We start from the raw sequence: 22187 nt of genomic DNA on the forward strand, positions 1-22187 counted from the left end.
CGTATACAACGTGGCCGTGCCGGGTGGCGGAAGGTTACACGACAACCGAAATTGGCCACGTCATTACGCGACCTAAAAAACACGCAAACAAAATCGTGACGTCGGCCGCGGGGAAAAGCGCACCGACGCGTCAACGGGCCGGCCGCCACGTGGCGAGCGAGCAGCGCGCCGACCCACGCACCGTCGCTGCCGAGCGCCTTCATCATGACCTCGGTTCGCGCAAACTCGAAGCTGCAGTCGTACTCGGAGGAGACCTCGCTGCCCGGGGAGCCGCCCACGCTGCCGCTCTCCCAGTCGGACGCCTCCGGCGCGTCCGCCCCCCCGCCGTCCCGCACGCGCGTCCGCCGCTTGTGCCCGGGAAGGTTTATTCTGCGCCGACACGTGCGGTGGGTGGGGGCGGTGGTGATGGGGGGTGTGGGGGGGGGCACACGGTACCGCCGCGCAAGTCACCCCCCGCCCCCGCGAGGCCGGGTGGCCCGAAACGATTTCATTTGTTTTGCGGTTGGGCGCCGGGCGTTGCTATCGCCGCTGTCGCCACCACCACCACCACCACGGTGTCAATGTAATGGCAATACACAGGGTGCTTCAAAAAAATGTGAACACTTCGGGAGAATTTGCGACAATACCGCAAGAAATGTGCTGCTGCCTCCGGGCTCTGGAGACCACCTGGGGAAGATTCCAGGCACGCGTTGACAACGATGGCGAACAAATGGAGACTTTTTGAAGCTATTAACAAACATTTGTGATTATGTTACAGTGTATTATCCGTTCCATAAAAAAGAAGAGTCCTATGTAAGTGTTATACATTTTTTTGAAGCACCCTGTATAACCAATCACAAACTGAAACTGTTGTGAAATTGCACATTAATCACAAATAATAATGATATGTCATCTGGGATGGTGCACTGGTCAGCATTGTGAGATTCCCTCAACTTTCCACAATCCCCTTCCCCGCCCCCCCCCCACCGCCTCCGTCCACAGCGGATCGCCAGGCCACGAGAGGGAGGTCGCTCGCTTGGAGGCTCGGGGCCAGGAGGCGCCTGGGCTGTGTTGGCGCCAGAGGGGTGCCGTGCTCCCTCTCGGCGTGCCCTCCCCCGTGCGTCCGTGTCACCTGAAGAAGTGGTTGTTCCCCCACAGGATGCGGTCTCCGTGCCACAGCGGCGTCGCGCTCGTCACAACTGCCCCGTTCACGCACGTGCTGCGCGGCCCACGTGCACAAAAGACATAAAGATCACCATGTAGCCTTCGGTCAACCGTTGGGGGCATCTTTGAACGTCTTGTGAGGCCGGTACACCGCACGAGGGGCCAGTGTGGCCAGCACCATGCCAGGCGGCCTTTATCTCCCAAGTTCCGAAGTTCGTGCACCGAGCGAAGGCCCAGTACCGGATGAACATTTTCGGCACCGACGTTGACCGTCGCGGGGAACCGAAGTCAAGTTTCTTGTTTCGTAGCGCAGCGTGCCAAACCGATTCACCACCACTCCTCGATCTCACCGAGCGCAGTTGCAGAGCGCACAAACATGCGCTCGCTCGTGCACGCTCGCGAGTACAGGGGGCACAGAGGTCAGCCCTGCGTCGCTCAGGACCAGGTGCGTCCAATGGGGATCACTGCGAGGCGGCGTCATTGCAGGGGGCAGGGCTGACCGCGTGCCGCAGGAGGGTCGTGCGACGCGGAGAGGTGGCGTGCCGTGAGTTACCGTGCCCCCTGGAACGGCTGGAGGGCGATGTCGCCGTCGGGCGCCATGGTGATGGTGCAGTGCTCGGGCAGGATGCCGATGCCGCACAGCTGCACGTCCTGCGAGTCGGCAGCGCCGACCGCCGTGCGCTCCTACGGCAGACGCGTCGCTCGTCGCGTCACCCCGGCCCTCGCCGCTCGCCAACTCGTAACGACTCGATGCCCAACTCTCATCACTCCGACAGCACGGACACCGCTCACCCCTCGTAACTCACCGCACGTCACTCGCCGCTCGCTCACCACTCATTTGTCACTCGTCGCATAATCGCACACCACCAATCTCACGGTCAGGCTGTGTGCTTCATGTGGCAAAAGGTGGGGAGGGGTAAAGAGGTGGTGGGGGGGTAGGGGGGGGTAGGGGGGGTGGTAGGGGGGGGCGCTGACCTTCAGGTAGTAGACTAGCAGCTCATTCAGGGCCGGGTCGGCGTTGAGGTTCACGAGGAAGCACTTATCCTCGCCCACCTTGATGCCGGACGACTCCAGCGAGATGCCCATGCTCTCCAGTTGCTTCTGCCTCTCCTGCCGCCCCCAATTCCGCCGGGGCCACGCGGCAAAACGGGACGGAATCACTCACCGGCCTGAGCACGATCGCTCCCGTTCGTACGCGCCGTGCGTAGCTAATGACCGATGACAATTAATTAACGTAATGTTCTAGACAGCAACCCTGTGACATTTCCAAGAATAAACTCTGGGATCAAGGCCATGTGTGCGTTGTACAATTCCAGTTGAATGTTTATTGGTGGATATGTGCCTTGCGCCAGAAACTGTACATGAAGTATAATTTACAGCACGTCCGCATAGCGTGCAGGGTGCCGCTGACACCGAGGGAGTTACGTTAGGGAGGAGGGAAGGAGAGGGCGAGACAAGGAAAGAAAGAATAGTGGGAAGGAGGGTGGGATGGAGGGTTAGATAGGGGATGAGCGAGCCAGTCACTTGCTGCCCCGTCCCTACTGGACATCTGTGGCAAAGAGCTTCCTAGCTCATCAAATTCCTTCAGTCCAAATGAAGATTCTGATTCTGAAGGGAGCGAGGGAGTGAGGGAGGGTTAGTATGGTGGGATGGATGTGAGCGAGGGGGGGTGGTGGGAGTCTGAATGCGTACGGTGAACTTCTTTCGCACCGTGCGTAGCCAACCGTGCTCATCGGGTGTACAAGGTAAGGACAACAAACTAAAGACAAAAATCAGTTCTAAAGAAATTAGTTTTCAATATCGATCTAAAAGTGTATAAGGGAGGAAGTGACGCGCGGACGTGGGAGAGCAGCGAGTGGGGGGGGGGGGGCGGGAGAACCTCACCTGCGCGATCTCCTCGGTCTTGCGGAGTTTCTGCTCCCAGGTGAGTGTCATCTCCTGGATCAGCTTCTCGCTCTGCTGCAGCCGCTCCTGTAGCTCTGGGGCCATCAGAGACTGGGCCACGACGCCACAGCAAGGGGATCGCGCGAAGCGGCCACGGCGGTGGCGGTGAGAGGGGATTGTGGGTCAGGGGGACACACGTGACACATCTTGAGTGACTGTGTGTGAATGTGCTAAATACAGCGTTTGTTTTAAATGTGTAATAACAGTGGTCAGCCCGCTGCTCTATGAACCCGTCGACCCCAATTTGATTCCCGCTCACGACCAATGACAGTCGTGAATATCTGAACCGGTCCTGGGCCACCCTTAAGTCGACTTAGCCCACAACAAGTACCTGGTGCAGTGTGTAAACACCAGCACTGGGGAGGCAGTGGCAGCCAGGCGCGTGGTTGACCACCCACACCGTCGTGTGCCGTGTTGACCTTCACAGGTGCTCACGTACGGCAATCGCCCAAAAGTCTGTTAAGGCTATACGGGGGATCTTTGTCTTGTGTTTAATATTAATTGGTGGCAACGCAGTTACTTCGACGAATGACTGTGTGGAAAATGCTTCATTCATTCGGCAGTGGATAAACTACGGCTGCTGCCGCTCCTCAAATGATAATTCGGCCCTCATGGGGGAAAACACTGGCCCCGCTCCTACGAGTACGGCAGCATGAAGAGCCTCCGTAGGGCGTATTTACATATGGCATGGCGCAGGCGGGCAATGACATTGCTGCTCTGTACAAGCCGGCTGGCGCGGCGTGGGACACGCAGCACACCATGTGGCGTGCACACGGCGCGCACGCGCTCGCACACACACCACAGACACACGTGGCAAACACGTGGCCACACAAATAGAAAGTGATTTAGTCATAGGCCGATAATACTGGTGTGTAAAATGAATAGGCCGATAACTAAAAAATATTTTATTTGTACCAAGACAGAACGGAGGTCTTATTTGTACATGCATTTATTATACCTTCCATTGTGCTGTTTGTCGCTGGCCGTGAGTAGTGGATCCAAAGGGGGGGGGGGAGGGCAATGTGATGCCCACCCCCACTCCTTGAGATCCCGAAACTGTTTGATTTTATCGATATTTGCCAATCGATATTGTTTGCATTATTTTTTCGATGAAAGTAAGAAACAAAGTTGTTAAAAAACATTTACCAGAGAGAAAAAAAACCATGAATGTTAAAAACATTCTTTATGTAGGGCCCTGTTTAAAAAAAACTAGAAGTTTCAGGACCGCCCGCCCCCCTTAGCAAGCATCCAGATCCGCCTGCCCTGGCCACTTGATGTTTTAAGCCGATTGACGTTTTTAGGCCTGTCAGGTCTTTGGATCTGACAGGGCTTTAATTTACAAATAGAGATTATCGCCCCTCCCCACTCCCGCCCACACCCCACTCCCCTCAGTCACCTCGGCCTGGTTGAGCTGGCTCCTCAGCTTGTCCACCTCGTCGCGCAGCTCGCGGATGATGCGGGCGTTGGGGTCCTCGTTGACGACGGCGTGGTTGACGATGCGCTTGGCGCGGTCGGCGTAGCGCAGCGTCGACAGCGTCTCCTCGTAGTTGTCCGCGGCGGGGCTCACCGTGGCCACCATCGCCGTGCGGCTGTTCCCGCCCAGGTTGTCCTGGCGAGCGAGGGAGGCGCGATGCACACAGCCCGAGCACAACCACGCGACGCGCAACCTCAACGCAGCCGCACTGCGTACACCTGTAACCGCGACCGCACAACGCACTTCAAAAACGCGACCACACACAAAGCTGTCATCCCCTGATCAGTGCCCTACCTTATTACGGACCAACTCAGACGTTATTGGTCACCCCGAGCCCTTATTAATCTCAACGTTCATCCTACAAAGTCCCACCACAAGCGAGAAACACAAACAAATAAACATTATTTATTTGCCCGTAGTAAAACGGCTGTATGCCATACAGACCTGAAAACTCAAATTCCCTGTACAAGAATATGGGTAAACCATACGGGTTAACAAGTATGCACACACCATAAAAATACTGCACCAAGTATTCATTGAAACTAAAACTAAACAATGTTTTATTTTACCAGGTATGGTACATCTAGCTACATAGCTCTTTTTACACACTCTTATTGAACTTGCCTTGTTGTCCATTTATATTCTTTCAAATCTTTAACGCTTAATATCTTCGGATCTATGAAGCCTAACGGTCCAGGTCCCGCCGATCCTGCACCTCTTCGTGTTTTTTACATTAGTTTTATAATTGATACCGATACATTCCGCCCCCTTTTGGTCACGCCCAGCTAGCTAATGTCTCGCAGTGGCGAGACGTTAACTAGCTCGCCTGGTATCCAGGAGGTCGTGGGTTTGATACTAACCTTGACTCCCGCATATTTGGCGTTCACATGTTCTCCCTCTGTAAATCTGATATTATATTTGCATAAACACATAGACTAATGCTACTTACATTTATTTGTTCGACTTCAACATTACATAAGCTTACTGTATGCAAATGACCAGAAATTACGTTCTAGTCTGAATTAAGTTATTTACAATGGGACTAAAACGTAAAATAAAGTGGCAATGTCTCACCATATATAAAACACATTTTAACGCAAATGTTATAACTAACTCCGCTCTCCCCTACTAAATTGGCTATTTAAAATAATAACAATTGACAAAAATGAGTATTCTGGCAACCAATTAATTTCCTTTCGTTTTTAAACAGCCATCAATTACATTTTAATTAATAAATACAATGGTAGAAAACATGTTTTGGTCCATTTGGCCTCAGTCCAAAATCGCATCCGAAGTGTTGCGACATTTGGTAAACAAAGACATTTCATTCCACTTGAGGCGATTCCAATTCTGCTTTAACGGTGATTTTTGTTGCTAGACATAGCTAAAACTTGACTTGATCCAAGGTTTGATTGATTTCCTCACTTCCATTAAAACATGGAAGCAATTACAGTTTGCAAAGTCGGTACCACAAGATGCGCAAAAAAATATAATCGAACAATTTAATTTCAGCACGAGGATCACACTCCCACAGGTGTTTAAATAGCTCAAGTCAAATCGCTGAATTAATATCAAGGACGAATGGATCCAAAATAAGGCGAGCTATTCTGGGGAAGTAGAAAACATTCAATTTGAGACGATTTAAATCTTGCTTTGACATTGAATTGTGTTGCTAACCAAAGCTAATACTTTACGTTACCCAAGATTTGATAGAATTCTTCGATTCAATTGCGAAGCAATTATGAATTGTGAAGCAAGCAGCACAAGAGGTGCAAAGATATTCCAAAATTATAATTGCAATTTTATTTTGGCGTGAGCATTACACTCCCATGAGTGTTTAAATAGCTGAAACCATCGTATAGCTGAGTCAATATTAACGACAAATTTAAGCAAAATAACGTGATACATTCTGCCGGAGTTGTAAGTGCAAAAGATTGTTGAAAATGTTCTTTCCATCAGCAGATCACGAAGGATTTTAATTTTATGATCAACAGGTAACTGCAAATTTCTGAAATATCGATAAGAGTCATGTGGAAAGCCCTAAGATCAGTCTATGCTGCCAAGCGTTTAATTGCCATTTCTTCTACGATCAAGATGGGTAAAAAACAATTAGGTAAGAAACAAGTTTTTCAATGTACACACTTTAATTTGCACTCAAAAGTAGAAAGTAAATTATTTTGAGCCCTGAAATAATCAAATTTGATGAGCTCAATAAAAGTGGGTGACTTACATAAAGGAAATTAAACACATCGAAAGGAAACCACCGACTTTTATTCAGCACATCAAATTTGATTATTTCTGAGGTCAAAATAATGTATTTTCTACTTCTGAGTGCAAATAAAAGTGTGTGTTAAAAAAATTTTTTAAAACTTTTTTTTCAGAACGAAGTGGCTTATCACGTAGAAATTTATAGCAGCCAACACACTCTAAAAGCATGTTGATTCTAAAAATGTGGAGGGAAAAACCGGAGGCCCCGGAGAAAAATCCACACAACCACGGGGAGGGAGAGAGAGAGAGACACGCAAACTCCAAATATACAGCAGCAGCAGGAGTCAGGGTTGGGATCAAACCCACTGAAGGCCGGGCCGACATCGGAGAGAATCCCTCGACCGATTCACGCCCCTCACTCACGCCCACGCACCTTGAGCAGCCAGGTGAGCGCCGAGTCACGGTACGGCACGAACTTGTTCTTGTTCTTCCCGGCTGCCTGATCGGCCAGGGCTGAGATGACCAGGCCCAGCGTGGACAGGGACCTGGAGACGGCAAGACGTATAGAGGCGACGGCGTGAGCCGCAGGCCCAGCCCGTGGCCCAGTCGGAGCCTCATGTGACATGCGGGCGGAGTTTTGGTTTGGGGGGCCGTGCGAAACTGTGATGAGCCGGAATTGTCAGTGTTGGGTACTATGGAAGCTGTGGAGTTGAAATTGAATGGTTCATTGTGGAATACAAAATAACGGAAAATAACACGTTTGATATACACGAAATATTACGATATATAGCTTTTATTGTACGTGTTGCAAATAATAGCGGAACAGTGGAAGAGTGGTTCAGGCACCGTGCTGTGAACCCGGCAAGCTGAATTCGATTCGAAGCCCAGGCTAACGTCAGTGACGAATGATCTTTGCCAACCCCTGTGAGTAATTCACACTTCCCAGCGTGGTGAAGTGTGGTAAAACAAGCCCCATGAATTGCACGGCCTTCAGCCATGAGCGGATTGACAAAGGACTGAAAATTATGATACTAAAAATAAAGTCCATTATTTATTCATAAGTTGTTCGAATCATTATCTTGGTTTTATTATTTTTTCTCAGTAGTCCCGGGTTATTGTGTTGCATCTGCAAATTTGTGGGGAGCGGTGGTACAGCGGTTAGCACACTGTGCGACGAACCCGGCAACCCGAGTCCGCTTCCCGCTCACTGTCACCACCAACACGAGTGAAGATGATCTGAACCGGTCCTGGTTCAGGTTCCAGGGACTTTCCTAGGTCGACTCAGCTTCAAATGAGTTCCCGACGCGATGCACAAGCTATGCCACTCGTGGTGCTGGTCACCCACCCCCCTCTTTTTGCCGTGCCAGCCTTCATGGGTAGTCACTAATAGCACTTGCCTCAACATAATGAAGGTTTTTGGGTTAGATCGCGTAAGTATAAATGCGTCGTAACCCTCCACCACCCGACACAGCCAGTAAGGTTTGTCAAGTAAACAACGTGCCAATTAGTTTACTACTTTGTGAATAGTATTGGTCGCGAAAGCCTACGTGTTAAACTTGCCCCAACAGTCCATTCATGCTATACGGGGAGGGATATTTGTCTTTGTGCGTGTGCATCGGTGACGGAGTCCGTTGCCCGCACTTGTTGATGTTGCTGCCCTCTTTGAGACGGTCGCCAGCCGCCCCTGTCTTGGAAGCTCGCTCGCTCCCGGCCAAGTCCACCAGGCTCAGCCGGCTCACCTTCTCACCCGACGTCTTAGGGGGTCAGGGCGGTGGGGGTGTGAGGGAGGGGGGAGGAAACACGCGTACGCGCACACACGTACGCGCACACACGTACGCGCACACACGTACGCGCACACACGTACGAGCACACACGTACGCGCACACACGTACGAGCACCCGCGTGACCGTCAAAGGTCTGCTGCCGCAGGTGGGGCCAGGGACGCGGGCCAGCGGTAGTGCGCTCGCCGCCCGTCGAGAAAGCTCGCGGTTCGATTCCCACCAGGCTGCCCTGGTTAATACCGCCACTGTTTTTGTAGGTTAAAATATTCAGCGCTGTCTGCTTTGCGGTGGATACTAAAGATCCCGTGATGTCATTTGAAAGGAGTAGGCCATTGTGAACCATTACCTGCAAATTACTCAATTGGCATTACCCAACAGCGTAAAACTACAGCTGACTGTGTGTGAAATGTAACGCCTCTATATAACAACAAACACAAAGCAAAATACAAAATATCAAAAGCTATAATTGGGATGAGTTGGCTTGCCAGTGCACGTGTGTGCCTGTGTGTGTGTGCAGTGGTGAATATTTGGGCCTCTCCTAGGTGAACTTGGGCTTAAATGAGTATCTTGTGGCATGTGTAAACATTGGCACCGGGGAGACAAAGGCGGCCGGGGGTGGTTTTTGCCACCCACCCCCTCGTGCACCATGCCGACCTTCATAGGTGCTCCCTAACAGCGCTTGCCCCAACAGTTTGTTAAGGCTATGCGGGGGATCTTTGTCTTTTGTCTTCGTGTAGTTTGTGTACACGTGTTGGTGCATGAACACCAGTGCGTTCGTGGTCTTGTGTTCGTGTGCCAGTGTGTCTGTGTGCGCCGGTGGGTGTCTGTCAGTGCACATGTGCCTGTGGGTATGTGTCAGTGCACATGTGCCTGTAGGTGTATGTCAGTGCACATGTGCCTGCAGGTATGTGTCAGTGCACATGTGCCTGCATGCCTGAGAGTGTGTGCCACTGCGCGTGTGCCTATGTGCAACATGCCAATGCAAGTGTGAGCGAATCGACGGCATGCGTGCGTGCCTGTGCGTGCCTGTGCGTGCGTGCACGTGCGTGCACGCCAGGGCATGTGTCTTTGCCCGCCTGTTTGTGCATGGCGGTGCGTTTGTTCATTTTTTCACAAATTTGCCGAGCACAAGCCCAAAGGCGCCGGACGGGCATGTGGGCAGTACCAAACAGCACTATTATCAAAGTTGAAATAGAGTCTTAACACGTGTCGTGAATTAATCAAGGTATGTGTGTGCGCGCGTGCGAGCCGGTAAGTGCGTGCTCACCCCCGAGGCGAGGTCGGTGAGCGTCTGGGTGAGCGTGATGGTGAACACGGCGTGTGAGCGGCTGCTCTCCTCGTTCATGTTCGTCGCCGCCACTGTCCTCGACTTGTTCCCCTCCGACATCAGCGAGTCGATGTCCTGGTGACAGAGACGATGCACGGCTCACAACCGCCAAAGACGAAGATCCCCCTTATAGCCTTAGTGAAGGCCGGTGCTGCACGCGAGGCGGTGGGTGGCCAGCACCACGCCCGGCCGACTTTGTCTCCCTCAGTGCTGATGTTCACACAGCGCACCAGGTTCTCATTTGAGGCCGAGTCAACCAAGGGGAGGCGAAGGAAAGCTTCAGATAATCGTCACTGGTGTTGGCCGTGAACGGGAATCGAACTGTGGTCACCGGGTTCGTAGCGCAGTGCGCTAACCGCTACACTACCGCTCCCCACCACCAACGCTACACACACTACCACACTACGAGACTACCACACACACCAGCATCTCACTACTCCACACACCATACCACCGCCACATTGCTACACACCACCACGACACCATCATACATCACCACACTACCGCTACGCACACTCCACCACCGAACCACTGCTCCACACCATCAACACACTACAAACACACCATCACACACCGCCACACCGCACTGCCACAATACTGCACACCACAAGTGCGCACCGCACCACACCACCAAACCACTATTGCGCGCACACACACCACCACACTACGACACTTCACCACCAGCACCACCACCACAGCCATCTTGGTCGTCTTCTTCTTGCCCTTCTGCCTACGATTTCCCCAAGGAGGCAGCATGACGGTCGGTGCTCCCGGCAAGCCTCGCGCTACAAAGTCCACAGCACGGGCATCGCCCTCCACAGTCCACAGCACGGGCAGTCGCCCTCCACAGTCCACAGCACGGGCAGTCGCCCTCCACAGTCCACAGCACGGGCATCGCCCTCCACAGTCCACAGCACGGGCATCGCCCTCCACAGCACGGGCATCGCCCTCCACAGCACGGGCAGTCGCCCTCCACAGTCCACAGCACGGGCAGTCGCCCTCCACAGCACGGGCATCGCCCTCCACAGCACGGGCATCGCCCTCCACAGCACGGGCATCGCCCTCCACAGCACGGGCAGTCGCCCTCCACAGCACGGGCAGTCGCCCTCCACAGCACGGGCAGTCGCCCTCCGTCCGACTGCGGCCAGCGTCGTTCGACTCCCCATTGTGCGTTCAACCTCTTTACAGGAGCGGTGCAGCAGCGAAAAAGTCAAGGCCTTCGCACAAACATGCTCGCAATCACCCAGCACAAATACCCCACGCCAAACAAGCCTGCTCATTTCAGACTCACTGCTGCTAGGTGGCCACGTGCAGTGACACTAATTATGCCCAACTGTTGACCCAGGGAAAGCTTCACCGAGCCTCGAGACTTTTTGGTGTTTTCACGGAGGGCCCCCGCTGCATTGGGATCTTTGTGCCAATTCGCGTGGCAGTAAACGGGAGAGCACCCGGAGAAAACCCAGGCATACGTGGGGGGTGGGAAGGGGGGGTGGTGGCGCACAGCACTGCCACCTCCTGGTGGCAACCTCATACACCCCGCCCACCACCCTCCCCTCCACCGCTCCCCCCACCACCCCTGGTTACAACTGGCAAGCTCTCTGCTGGTAACCCATTCCAAGCGCTAACCAAGCGCTAACCAGGCTCCCGCCTGCTTAGCTTCTGAGATCCAAGGTGCCCCGGGCGAAATTTAGAGGCAATTTTGTAAAGCTGCGACGATGAGTCAAGTAAATGAAGTGGCTACAGAATTGTAATGAACTATTTTTGTAGTGGATCACTCTGCAGCCTTTTAAACATAGAAGCCGCCCCCCCCCCCTCACTTTCTGGCTTCCGAAAACAGGAAACCCTGAACAAGAGGCCAGGCCCAGTGTGGTGCGGCTGGCTGACGATGCCCACGACGTCACCAAGCCATGCTCATCACCTCCCGTCCAGCGGCACACGGGTAGGAATACAGCTGAGACCGTTTTTCCCCCACCCCGCCCCACTGCCCCCACCCACCACCAATTATCTTCACGTACGGTCGAGCGATCGAACCGATAATAACCGGCAGCAGAGTAATCAACGATCACTTCAGTAATAATCTTATATCCCAGTCGCGTGGGTGTGGCCATGGACGATGGCACGTGGGGCACACGGACCCCATCGGCCGGGAGCGCCCCCGACGGCGCGCTCACGTAAAGGTCGTGCCCAACGGCAGGCGTCACGCCAGAGACAAAGCGACCCGTGGCGAAGCTTGGCAGGTTGCATGCAAGCGAGTCGAGCGGCATGCGCATCGCTCGGTGGCTTGTGGGAGTGGCTACCCCATTCCAGGAATGCCGGCGCTGCAGCGCGAACACATTCCACCGTGACCTAACGCGGCAGCGAGCACACTGACACTCACACGCTCTCTCTCACAGACCCCCCCCCCCCCCAGAACGCTCACATGTACTCGCACGGGCTGCCAACTTTCCATGGGGTGAGAGCGCCTCTGACAAAAACACAGACCGTGTTTCCAGGGCCCCCGTGTAACACACCGACTAACACAGCACTGTACGTCAACTGAGACAGGGAGTGGTAACGTTATGTCATATCATGACCGTGTCTGATGGGGAGCGGTTGTGTCACGGTTAGTGCGCTGCGCTACAAACCCAGCGACCCGAGTTCGATTCCCAAAACCAGTGACGATTATATGAACTGGTCCTGGGCCTCCCCTAGATCGACTCAGCCTCAAAATTAGTACCTGGTGTGGTGTGTAAACTTCCCCACGAGGGAGACAAAGGCAGCTGTGCGTGGTGCTGGCCACGCACACCCTCGTGTGCCGTGCTGGCCTTCATAGGTGCTGCTCGCTAACAGCGATTGTCCCAACAGTCTGTTAAGGCGATAGCGGAGATCTTGTCTTGAATATATAGCTAGAGGTGAGTGTGCCTGTGATATTTGGATCCGTGTGGGTGATATCGGGGTATGTGAATGTGTGATGCCTGTAGCAATGAGTGGCGGTGCGTGGCTGTGAATGTTTGATATCTGGGCAGAGTGAGTGAACTATGTGGGGTGAGCGTGGGAGTGTAATACGTTTGATATCTGGGCAGAGTGAGTAATATATGTGGGGTGAGGAGCCTCTGTGTCCATTTGGCAGTCGCAGCTCTGTGTGGGGTCAGCTTCTGTGAGACGTATTCCCAGGCAGGAAGCAGCAAAGTTCACTACAACCGCTCCACCCAGCCCCACTCCACTCAGCTGCACACAGCTCCACCCTCCACACCGCTCCCTTCTCCACACAGCACCACCCTCCACACAGCTCCACCCTGCTTCACCCAATTCCACTCTCCACTCAGCTCCACTCTCCATACAGCTCCACCCTCCACACAGCTCCACTCTGTCCACCCAATTCCACTCTCCATTCAGCTACACTCTCCTCACAGCTCCACCCTCCTCACAGCTCCACTCTCCTCTCAGCACCACCCTCCTCTCAGCACCACCCTCCTCTCAGCACCACCCTCCACACAGCTCCACCCTCCACACAACGTCACCCTCCACACAGCTCCACTCTCCAACCTCCACACTGCTCCACTCAGCTCCACCCTCCACACAGCTCCACCCTCTACACAGCTTCACCCTCCACACACCGCTCCACACAGCTCCACCCTCCACACACAGCTCCACACAGCTCCACCCTCCACACAGCTCCACACAGCTCCACCCTCCACACAGCTCCACTCTCCACACTGCTCCACTCTCCACACAGCTCCACTCTAGTGAACTCCACTCTCCACACAGCTCCACTCTCCACACAGCCCACTCTCCACACAGCTCCACCCTCCACACTGCTCCACTCCAGAGCGCTCCATCACACAACAGCCACTCGTCCCACCATGTCGGTGCACGTGGCAGCCACAGAATAAGCGACGCCCGCATCACTTAGCTAACCGCACACTCTTGGCAAAGTTCACACCGCGAGCTGTCACCGCTGACATTAAAAGTGACACCAATTTACCCTTAATAGCGAGAGCCCCACCCAGTTCGAATGGGGAGGTGAAGGTTGGGGGGGGGTGAAGGGTGAATAACGATGCCAGTGGGATGGGGGGGGGGGCACAGCGCCAAGGCCCCCCCAACTTTCATCCCATTAGCGCTGGGCCCAAGCCCTGGCTAAGGATTGGTACCGGGTTTGCAGTGAGCGTTAGGGGTCGGGCAACCAGTTAGTGGTTGGGGTCAGGGGAAGCCCCGGACAGGCAGAGATGGGCTTTGAAATGCCGGGGTTGTGGACTAAGCTGTTAACCCTTTCCCGCTCCGAGACGTCGGAATCTCGGAGCGTGCAAGCGGTTCAGCGTTAATTCTATTTAAACAGGCAGAGCGCCGTTGGTTTTAAAGACAGTGTACTCACCGCAGAGAACCGTAGCGACACGACCGCACTCTACGATAGCCGACGCCAAACTGTGCCACGCGCCCTCCCGCACGGCCTTGTGGGAGCCTCGGTACTGATAAAAGTTATTGACGTGTAACGTCACTGGAACGGAGTCGGAAGAAAAAACTGATGATGCACGCGTACGTAGAACAGGACAGGGTTAAGCTACAGGAGCCACCTTGTGGGTCGGGCTGCACGGGGCTCAGGGTGGCAGTGGAGCTGGAGGAGCTTGGAGCACCGAGAGCTCACCTGGAAGGTGCGCACGGCGAGCTGAGACAGGCCGTCCACGTAGGGGCCCAGCAGCTTGTGCTCGCGCACCTTCAGGGACTGGCGGCCGCTGCAGGTTTGCCACAAGAAGCAGCACACACACACACGCGCGCGCGTGCGCGGCATCAGAGATGCATTTACCTCCGGCCGTGACGACTCATCCTCGCGGCGGCAAACCCAATTCACTTTCAGACGAAAACGGTTTGAAATGAAACCAATTTCGCTGCAACTTTTCCACCAATTGCATCCCAACTTGCGCGATCGTCCATCGCGGTAGTGACGTGAAGAATACATCCGGAACTCTCGCGGAGCGGCGCGACCCTTCGTGTCGCAGAAACGGCCCGCGGACACGGACACCAGAGCTACCGCTGAGATCCCTTCAAGTGAAATGCCGTCTGGTCCACACAGCACGGGGCAGCAGTTTGCTACCCGCCCTGTTACAGACGGTAATGTTCATCGCATGACAATAAAAATCGCTATTTTGTTTATTTTCAGAGCTGGAATTGAGAGAAATTACACGTGGAATTAAATGTAATGCGATGGGTTTTTTGTGCAGTCATTGGAAGACCGGGCTGAGCCCATTGACTCACTGCACTCAAGAACCCGGTTTAATCACAGCTTGGTCTATGCGAGTCTGTAGGTCTCTATGCGAGTCTATGGGTCTCCATGCAGGTCATGGGTGACCAAGCTGAGACCATGACTGCACTTGAGAACTCAGTGTAATAACAGAGGGCTGAAAAACCTTTGTTTCGAACCCAGGATCTCAGCGGGTGCCGGCTCAGCACTCTCACCTTCGACCTATCTAGCTGCACCAAGAGCAGACGCTTGGCGGGCAAAACCCTCGCTGGGACGGACGGCGCGGTGGGTAGAATCTGCAGGAGTTAAAGAGAGAGGGGGCCTTACCCCTTGGGGTCGAGCAGGTCGCGGACCTTCTCGTTGTAGATCTCCATGTAGGACACCTCCACCTTGAAGGAGTGGTCGTCGCGCGACAGCCGGGACACGCGCTCGAACAGCGCCCCGCACAGCCGCGGCGTCAGCCCCGGCTGCTCGGCCGACCCCATCATGGAGTAGGACTTCCCCGAGCCTGGGCGCGAGCACAACGCAGCCATCAACGCCGAGACTTCGGAGCCGCCTCCGGAGCCTCCCCGGGATCGCTGGCCTTGAGTGACCACAGCGGCGCCGGCGCTGTCGTGCCCTGCGAGTCGTTGGTGAATGGGCCGTGGGCCCCCCCCCCCCAACTGTGAACGCCCCCTGGGATTTGTCGGTGCTGCCCAGGCTTGCTACTGCGGCTTGTTGTTGTGCTTGTTGGTGGTGGTGCCGGACCCCGTTGCTCTGTCCCGGGCTGTGCCGCAGAGTCAATGTTATCTCATCCGTGTCTCCCTACTACTAAGGCCCACTGAGCTATACAGCTCCTTTGCGGAAGCGACCTGGCCACAAATGACAGCTCAACCAAGTGGCTTATCACGTGGAATGTATAGCAGCCGAATACTCAAAATGCACGATTCTAAATGTGCAGGGAAAAACCGGAGGACCTGGAGAAAGATCCACGTGACCACGGGAAGAGAGACACCGCAAACTCCCTGCCCTGACCACCCTCGCCCCAACCCCTCCCTCCCATCTACTTGAGTGCAGTTTTTGTTTATGTTTGCCATTGCGTATTGAGATGCGATTGTATTGAAGACGCCTTACAAATTGAAACGGTTCCTGTTGTTAGGACTGGCGTAGCTCATTTGTACGCAACGCAGACGGGTAGTGCGCAGGTAAGCGAGTAAGGCGTGTGGTGTCAAGTGTCAGGGGTGGTGTGTGGGGTGTGATGACGGGTGCGAGGTGTGACGTTCAAAGTGCGCGATGCAAGGAGAGTGATGTCGCGATGCCATTGTGGGGAACACACGTGGTGCCATCTGCCAGTCATCTCTCTCAGTTAAACGATGACACCTGACTCTCGCCGTGACCTGCCGGCGGCCAGCCGTCGACATGCCACTTGTCCTCCAAGAGCACCGAGTCACGCACTAGCGCTGTAGCGATGTCACCATCACCGAGTGACTTATGGCTGTTGCTGTTGTTGTAATGTGTGGTGCAAGGTTTGAGATACAAGGCGCGTGTGGCGTTGGGCACAAGGCATTTTGTTTTAGGCAAAAAGTGCAAGGCGTTAAGACACAATGTGCGCGGCGTTCGGCACAAGGTGTGCTTTACCAGTTTGCCCATAGGCGAATATGCATGCGTTGTATCCCTGGAAGGCGTTGTCAAGGATCCCATCGCCCAGAGCGTGGAACACGACCTCTTGTCCTGATGCCGGATTCACACCACGCGGAGCACAACCAAATCAACAACCACCGTTTCCACCACGGCTGCACCACTCCAATGCAGCACGGAATTCACACGCACAGCACCGATGATTGTCCATCTACTGCTGGATGAGGGCGTGGCGGTTAATTGACCCAACTCCGTCACGCTGGGCTGTGCGCGTTGCTGAAGGCGGGGAGCACAGGCGAAGGAATGAAGAAGCACGGTACAGCAATGGATGTTGCTGTACCTGGCCCCTGCTGCCTGCAACAAAGCCCTGCGCGCTCTATGTCAACCTGCCGGTGCACAGAGGTCACCCACCTAAGTCTATCCAAGCTCACGTACAGCTTAGTTTCCGAGACCTGACGAGACCAAGGGCATTCCGAGCAATTTGGTCAAAGGAACTCTAGCGCACAGCTGCACACACTCAAAGACAAAAAATCCCCATTATAGCCTGAACAGACTTATGAGGCAAGTGCCTTAAGCAAGCACCTATGAAGGCTGGCACAGCACACGAGGGAGTGGATGACCAGCACCACGCCCGACCAACTTTGTCTCCCTAGTGGCGATGTTTATACAGCACACGAGGTACGCATTTGAGGGTGAGTCGACCCTGAGGAAGCCCAGGACCGGTTCAGATATTCGTGACCAATGTTGGCCGTGAGTGGGAATCGAACTCGGGTCGCCGGGCTAATAGTGCAGCGTGCTGACTGCCGCACTACCGCTCCCCAAACACGCGCGCACACACGCAGACACACGCGGTTGACGTTTGACGAACAGAAGCTGCACTACTGCCTCCGCCCGGCACGCGAGGCCACGGACCGCAAACCTCGCAACGCAAAACTCTCGGCCGGCGTGTGACTGTTGAGCTCTCGCTCCGCGCCTCCCGGGTTCTCGATCGGACAACGCATTACATGTTGTGTGTTTGTTATCATTATTGTTTTTTTTTCCAATAAGCCCCAAAGGCCCGAGGCATCCGAGTCAGCTCGTGAAACTTCCAACGTAAACAGACAACGCTGGGATGGTAGTTTTGACCCCCGTTGAGTTTGGACCCCGGGATCTGTATACTATATCACTTTAGCCCCCCCCCCACTGTGATAGTTTAACACCCTCCACTCTCCCCCAGCCAGTTTGGGCCAGTCATAGCTGTAATTGTGCTGCTGGAAGATCGCTTATTTAGTCTGGTACCTTAATAAAGCCAAAAAAGCCAATTTGAACAAGATTGTAAGAAACCTTGGGCAGACACCCGAACTCGATATAGTATTCAACTGGCGGAGACGGGGGTGGGGGGGTGCAAGTGGGAGGGAGGGGGGCGGGGGAGTCATATTGCTGTAATAGTATTTGTACCCTGGGGCCTAAATAATATATTGTATTCCGATTACGGACGGGGTCAGTTTTTCACAGTGGGGGATGTCAACTGATGCGACCGCATCTAAAATAACATAAAGGACTCCGACCCCAGGGCCCAATAAATCTCACACAGGCACCAAGGGCTCACTGGGAATTGGTGTAACCTCTCTCCCGACACCTGCGCCCCACTTGTGCGGCACAATGAACCGAGGGGTCCGCTCCTCTCGCCGACCCCCCCCCCACCACCACCCCTTCCCAGGATGGAGCACCGCAAGGTCAGCCTCCTGCTGCACATTCCTCTTCAATACAGGCCGTCGATTACTTTCCAGGTCGCCGGTAGACTGGAGTAGGTGGTATGCGGCCGCAGCTCTAGCGAGTGCTACGATGGATGCGGTGTGCCGTGCACGCGCATTTTTTTTTCCAGGTCGATGACCCCGAATGGATCTGGCTGAAGTTGAGCTCTGGTTACACTACAGTGCCGGTCCCTCGGTACTGGGCAAGCGTAACGATGGATCGAGTCATTCATCCAAACATCTATTTGTTTTTCGCCGCCGGCACCAAGCGGCGTATGGTGCGTGCGAGAATTACGTGCGCATTACGCAAATTGTATGCGTGCGACATGCTACCGTAACGTGTAAGCAAACAATTTATTGTACAAGATAAAAAAACGTAATCGAATCACGTAAGTGCTAGCGCAGTGAGTGGAGGATGCCCGTCGTGAACCCCGGGGTGGGGGGTGGCCTGGTCACCCGAGGCTCCCACCTGCGTATTTCCCTTTGTTGCGCTCATCCATGGACCAGAAGCAGTGGTCAAACGCAAACACCTGCACGCACACACGACGGCACAAACGCACGCACGCAGACGCACGCAGACGCACGCAGACGCACGCGCGCGGCGTCAACGCCCTCTGTTCACTCTCGCAACACGCTCGTCACACGCTCGGCCCTCTCCCTCCGCCTAAAACCCAAGCGCGGCAGTCCAAGTGTACGTTTGTGCCCGTGTGAATGCATCAAATTGGCACTTCGTTGAAGTTTAGACAAGAACAGCTTTTGTTAAACTACTGTTGCTGTAGAAGCAAGGAAGGGTGTCAGCGTTTCATCAACTGGCATTTTTTCGGAAAACACAGGTTTACAGAGTCTTTAATAGTCTTGGTAGGAGACATTGCGTAGCGGAGGTGATACTGTGATATGGAGGTGATACAGTGATACGAGATCAATGATTTCTTGCACAAGATAATAACTAAGCGTCGGCTTACCTTAGGTTGTTTTCTAATTTGGCAGAATGCAACGGGGAGGGGTTGGAGAAAAAAGAGATAAAACAGATGATGTTAAATAAAAGCAATAGCATTAAAGAAATCTGTACAAAATAAGAGGCACATCCGGAAGGCACACGTTGACAGGTCCAGGGACACGGGGCAACGGAGGACACAGGGCACAGGGACATAGATAGAGGGGGCAACAGGGACATGGGGACACGGGGACATGGAGCATGGGGCCAGAGGAACACAAGGCACAGAGCACGGGAGCGACGTAATTGTAAATATTTCGATTTAAAGCTTTCGTGACTGCAATGATTCATCTTCTTTGGTTCTTTCGGTAAAGTCACGTAGAATGAGAATAAAATAATAAATTGATAAAATAAAATAAAATAACACAATAATATTCTCACCTATTTATTATTTTATTCTCATTCTACGTGACTTTACCGAAAGAACCAAAGAAGATTGTAAATCTTGTTTGTGGGACATGAGCTACAGGGATTTCCCTAATAAATATGCCATCAAGTGCCAACGGATTTTGTTTTACGCCACTGCACACGAGGCGCGCATACTGGCACGCTTGCTTATCGCGCACGCCGCCACATCTGCGTCTCCGTTGTCTGTGGGCAGTGGCAATAGCCCAGCATGGGACTGCTAAACCGGGGCTGACGGCACCACTTGGGCGCGACCACCAAACCGTAGCTCCAGCAGCTCCCCCCACAGTGCGGGCAGACAGCACCCAGCCCCACCTTCTCCCCCCCCCCCCCACCGGCTAAGCACAGGGTGCAGTGTTGTCATCACATGGCAGAGGCTGCCTGTTCCCGACTGTACGTGTGCGCAGCCTTCTTTGTCAAGTCACTGCCGAATTAGGGCTTCCCCAACCCAGTGCGGGGGTCTGTGGGTGTTATTTGACCACACTTCTCCGAGCCGGTAAGCTGCGGGTCGGCGAAGCCCAGGGAACAGACTCCCGATCAGTAGAAGCACAGTGGGCCAATGGATGTTTACCACACTGCCCTCTGCTGACCACCAGGCAGCCCCCCCCACCCCCGCAGCCACCCGTGACATCCCAGGCGTGCGTGGTGGTCACCTATTCAAGCTGTAGTCCGGACTCATTTCCGCTTAGCTTCGAAGAGATCTGACGAGATGGGGCACATTCCGGCTTCGAGTTCATTACGAATTCACCCCCGGGGCAAACCAGAGAGAGATTATTACATCCACCAGAGAGCTACATGCTGGCCACGAGCTCTGCTCGAATTACCCGAATTTAAACCAGCACGTAGATCATATTCTATTTTTAAAAACGTCACGCACGCACAGTCATTGTGCCGCGTTATACACCTGGCTCGCACCGCTGGCTTCGCTGCTCGCTGGATGTTTTCCGGACGTCGCCCCGCTCGCGAAGGCTGCAAGGTGGCACGTGCCGCATCGTAGCCACAGCCTTTTGCGGCGCGTATTCCCGGATGTGGTGTGCCAGGGCGGCGGGAATATTTTTTCCGAGTCGCCGACCCAGAAAGACCCGGCTTCAAAAGGGTGAACGTGGCGCGGGGAAGCTGTCGCGTAACCGATACGCTGACGTCAACGGGTTTCGCGTAGAAAAAAGAAATGCTAAACTTTTTCGGCCTAATTCTTCACGTGGCTCCGAGTCCAGTTCAAGTCAGGCGACAGATGAGAACGGGCACAGCCGAGGCGAGAGGCGTGGGGAGGGCACCATGCCGTATGTGGCAAAAGCAATGACGTGGCCCGCACATGACAGCTCTGCCACTAAGTACCCAATGTGCCCCGAGCGATGAGCACCGCGCCAGCTGCCACTAACCTCGCACCCTGCTGCCACGGTACAGTCACTGACTCAACCAGCAGCGGAGTTGGGTACTGTTTGTTTTTGTTTTAAGGAAATCATCCCACCGCCCCCACTCGAATGTCACTACCTCCTCGCGGTCCGAGTTACAGCGACCGACCGTTGACTAGTGATGAAGTAAAAAAAAAGACACGTCCGGTTAAGGGGCGCAAAGCGCAGGCAAGTGACTCGATTGGATAAAAACAGCTTCCACGTAGAAAGTGGTTTGTTACGAGTGCGGCCACATCCCAAACAGGAATAGGGAGAGTAAATGGAGCGTGTGGGGGGGGGCAGGAGAACCCAAACACAACAACAATCTCCTGGACATCTGTGAATCTCCTGGACATCTGTGAAAAAGAGCTCATCGGATTCCTCCAGTATAAAAGTAATATTCTGGTTCTGATCCTCTGTCCTCACTCACACTTCATTCTTGCTTATTACTAATATGTCCCTTTACCCAGGAAAGCCTCGCCGAAATCCCAAGACTCTCTTCCAGGAGGGCCCTTCCTGGCAAAGTTTTTCGCCGAAGGTTGCCGATGTTGCTGCCGCGTGCCTCACCTCGGTTGACAAATCTGCAAGCGTAACTTTTCAGCATTGGCATGTTTTGGCTAACACCAGTTAAAATTGTGTGTGTGTGCGTGCGTGTGCCGTTCTACTCTCTTCACCTCAGACAAATCTATTCTCGCTCACCTGCAGTGGAGTCGTCCTCCTTCGGTCGTCCGTCACGTTCAAACCAATGCCACTTTTTTTACTCACGGCACGGCCACGGTTCTGCATTCAACTGTCAGTCATCACTCTTCATGTACATCTCTCGGTTTCATCGCTCTACCACTCAGCTGGTCGCCGTTAATCCTCGTCAGCCGTGTTTGTCTCTCCACTGCTGGATGAAGAAGGGCTCCACAAGCCGTCGCCATCCCTCACGGTCCACGGCTGCGACCAACCATCC

At 53.9% G+C, this 22187-nt stretch overlaps 1 protein-coding gene across 4 annotated transcripts in view; it reads right to left on the reverse strand.

Annotated features, from left to right (window-relative positions):
• Positions 1-22187, reverse strand: part of LOC116941704 (kinesin-like protein KIF13A) — a 45659-nt gene that overhangs the window by 17420 nt on the left and 6052 nt on the right. For all 4 annotated transcript variants that reach the window (XM_032953044.2, XM_032953043.2, XM_032953045.2 and 1 more), the window contains exons 3-16: positions 19405-19417; positions 18912-18972; positions 16710-16802; positions 15420-15600; positions 14499-14586; positions 9818-9952; positions 8411-8523; positions 7203-7314; positions 4484-4696; positions 3028-3138; positions 2119-2253; positions 1697-1827; positions 1112-1198; positions 182-369 (exon numbers count right to left, since the gene is read on the reverse strand). In XM_032953044.2, coding sequence (XP_032808935.2) covers positions 182-369; positions 1112-1198; positions 1697-1827; positions 2119-2253; positions 3028-3138; positions 4484-4696; positions 7203-7314; positions 8411-8523; positions 9818-9952; positions 14499-14586; positions 15420-15600; positions 16710-16802; positions 18912-18972; positions 19405-19417 — 1661 coding nt within the window. The remainder of the gene's footprint in view (positions 1-181; positions 370-1111; positions 1199-1696; positions 1828-2118; positions 2254-3027; positions 3139-4483; positions 4697-7202; positions 7315-8410; positions 8524-9817; positions 9953-14498; positions 14587-15419; positions 15601-16709; positions 16803-18911; positions 18973-19404; positions 19418-22187) is intronic.

The sequence above is a fragment of the Petromyzon marinus genome, chromosome 12 (assembly GCF_048934315.1).
Source record: "Petromyzon marinus isolate PM22_M1 ecotype Great Lakes invasive population chromosome 12, UKy_Petmar_22M1.pri1.0, whole genome shotgun sequence".
Lineage (NCBI taxonomy): Eukaryota > Metazoa > Chordata > Hyperoartia > Petromyzontiformes > Petromyzontidae > Petromyzon > Petromyzon marinus.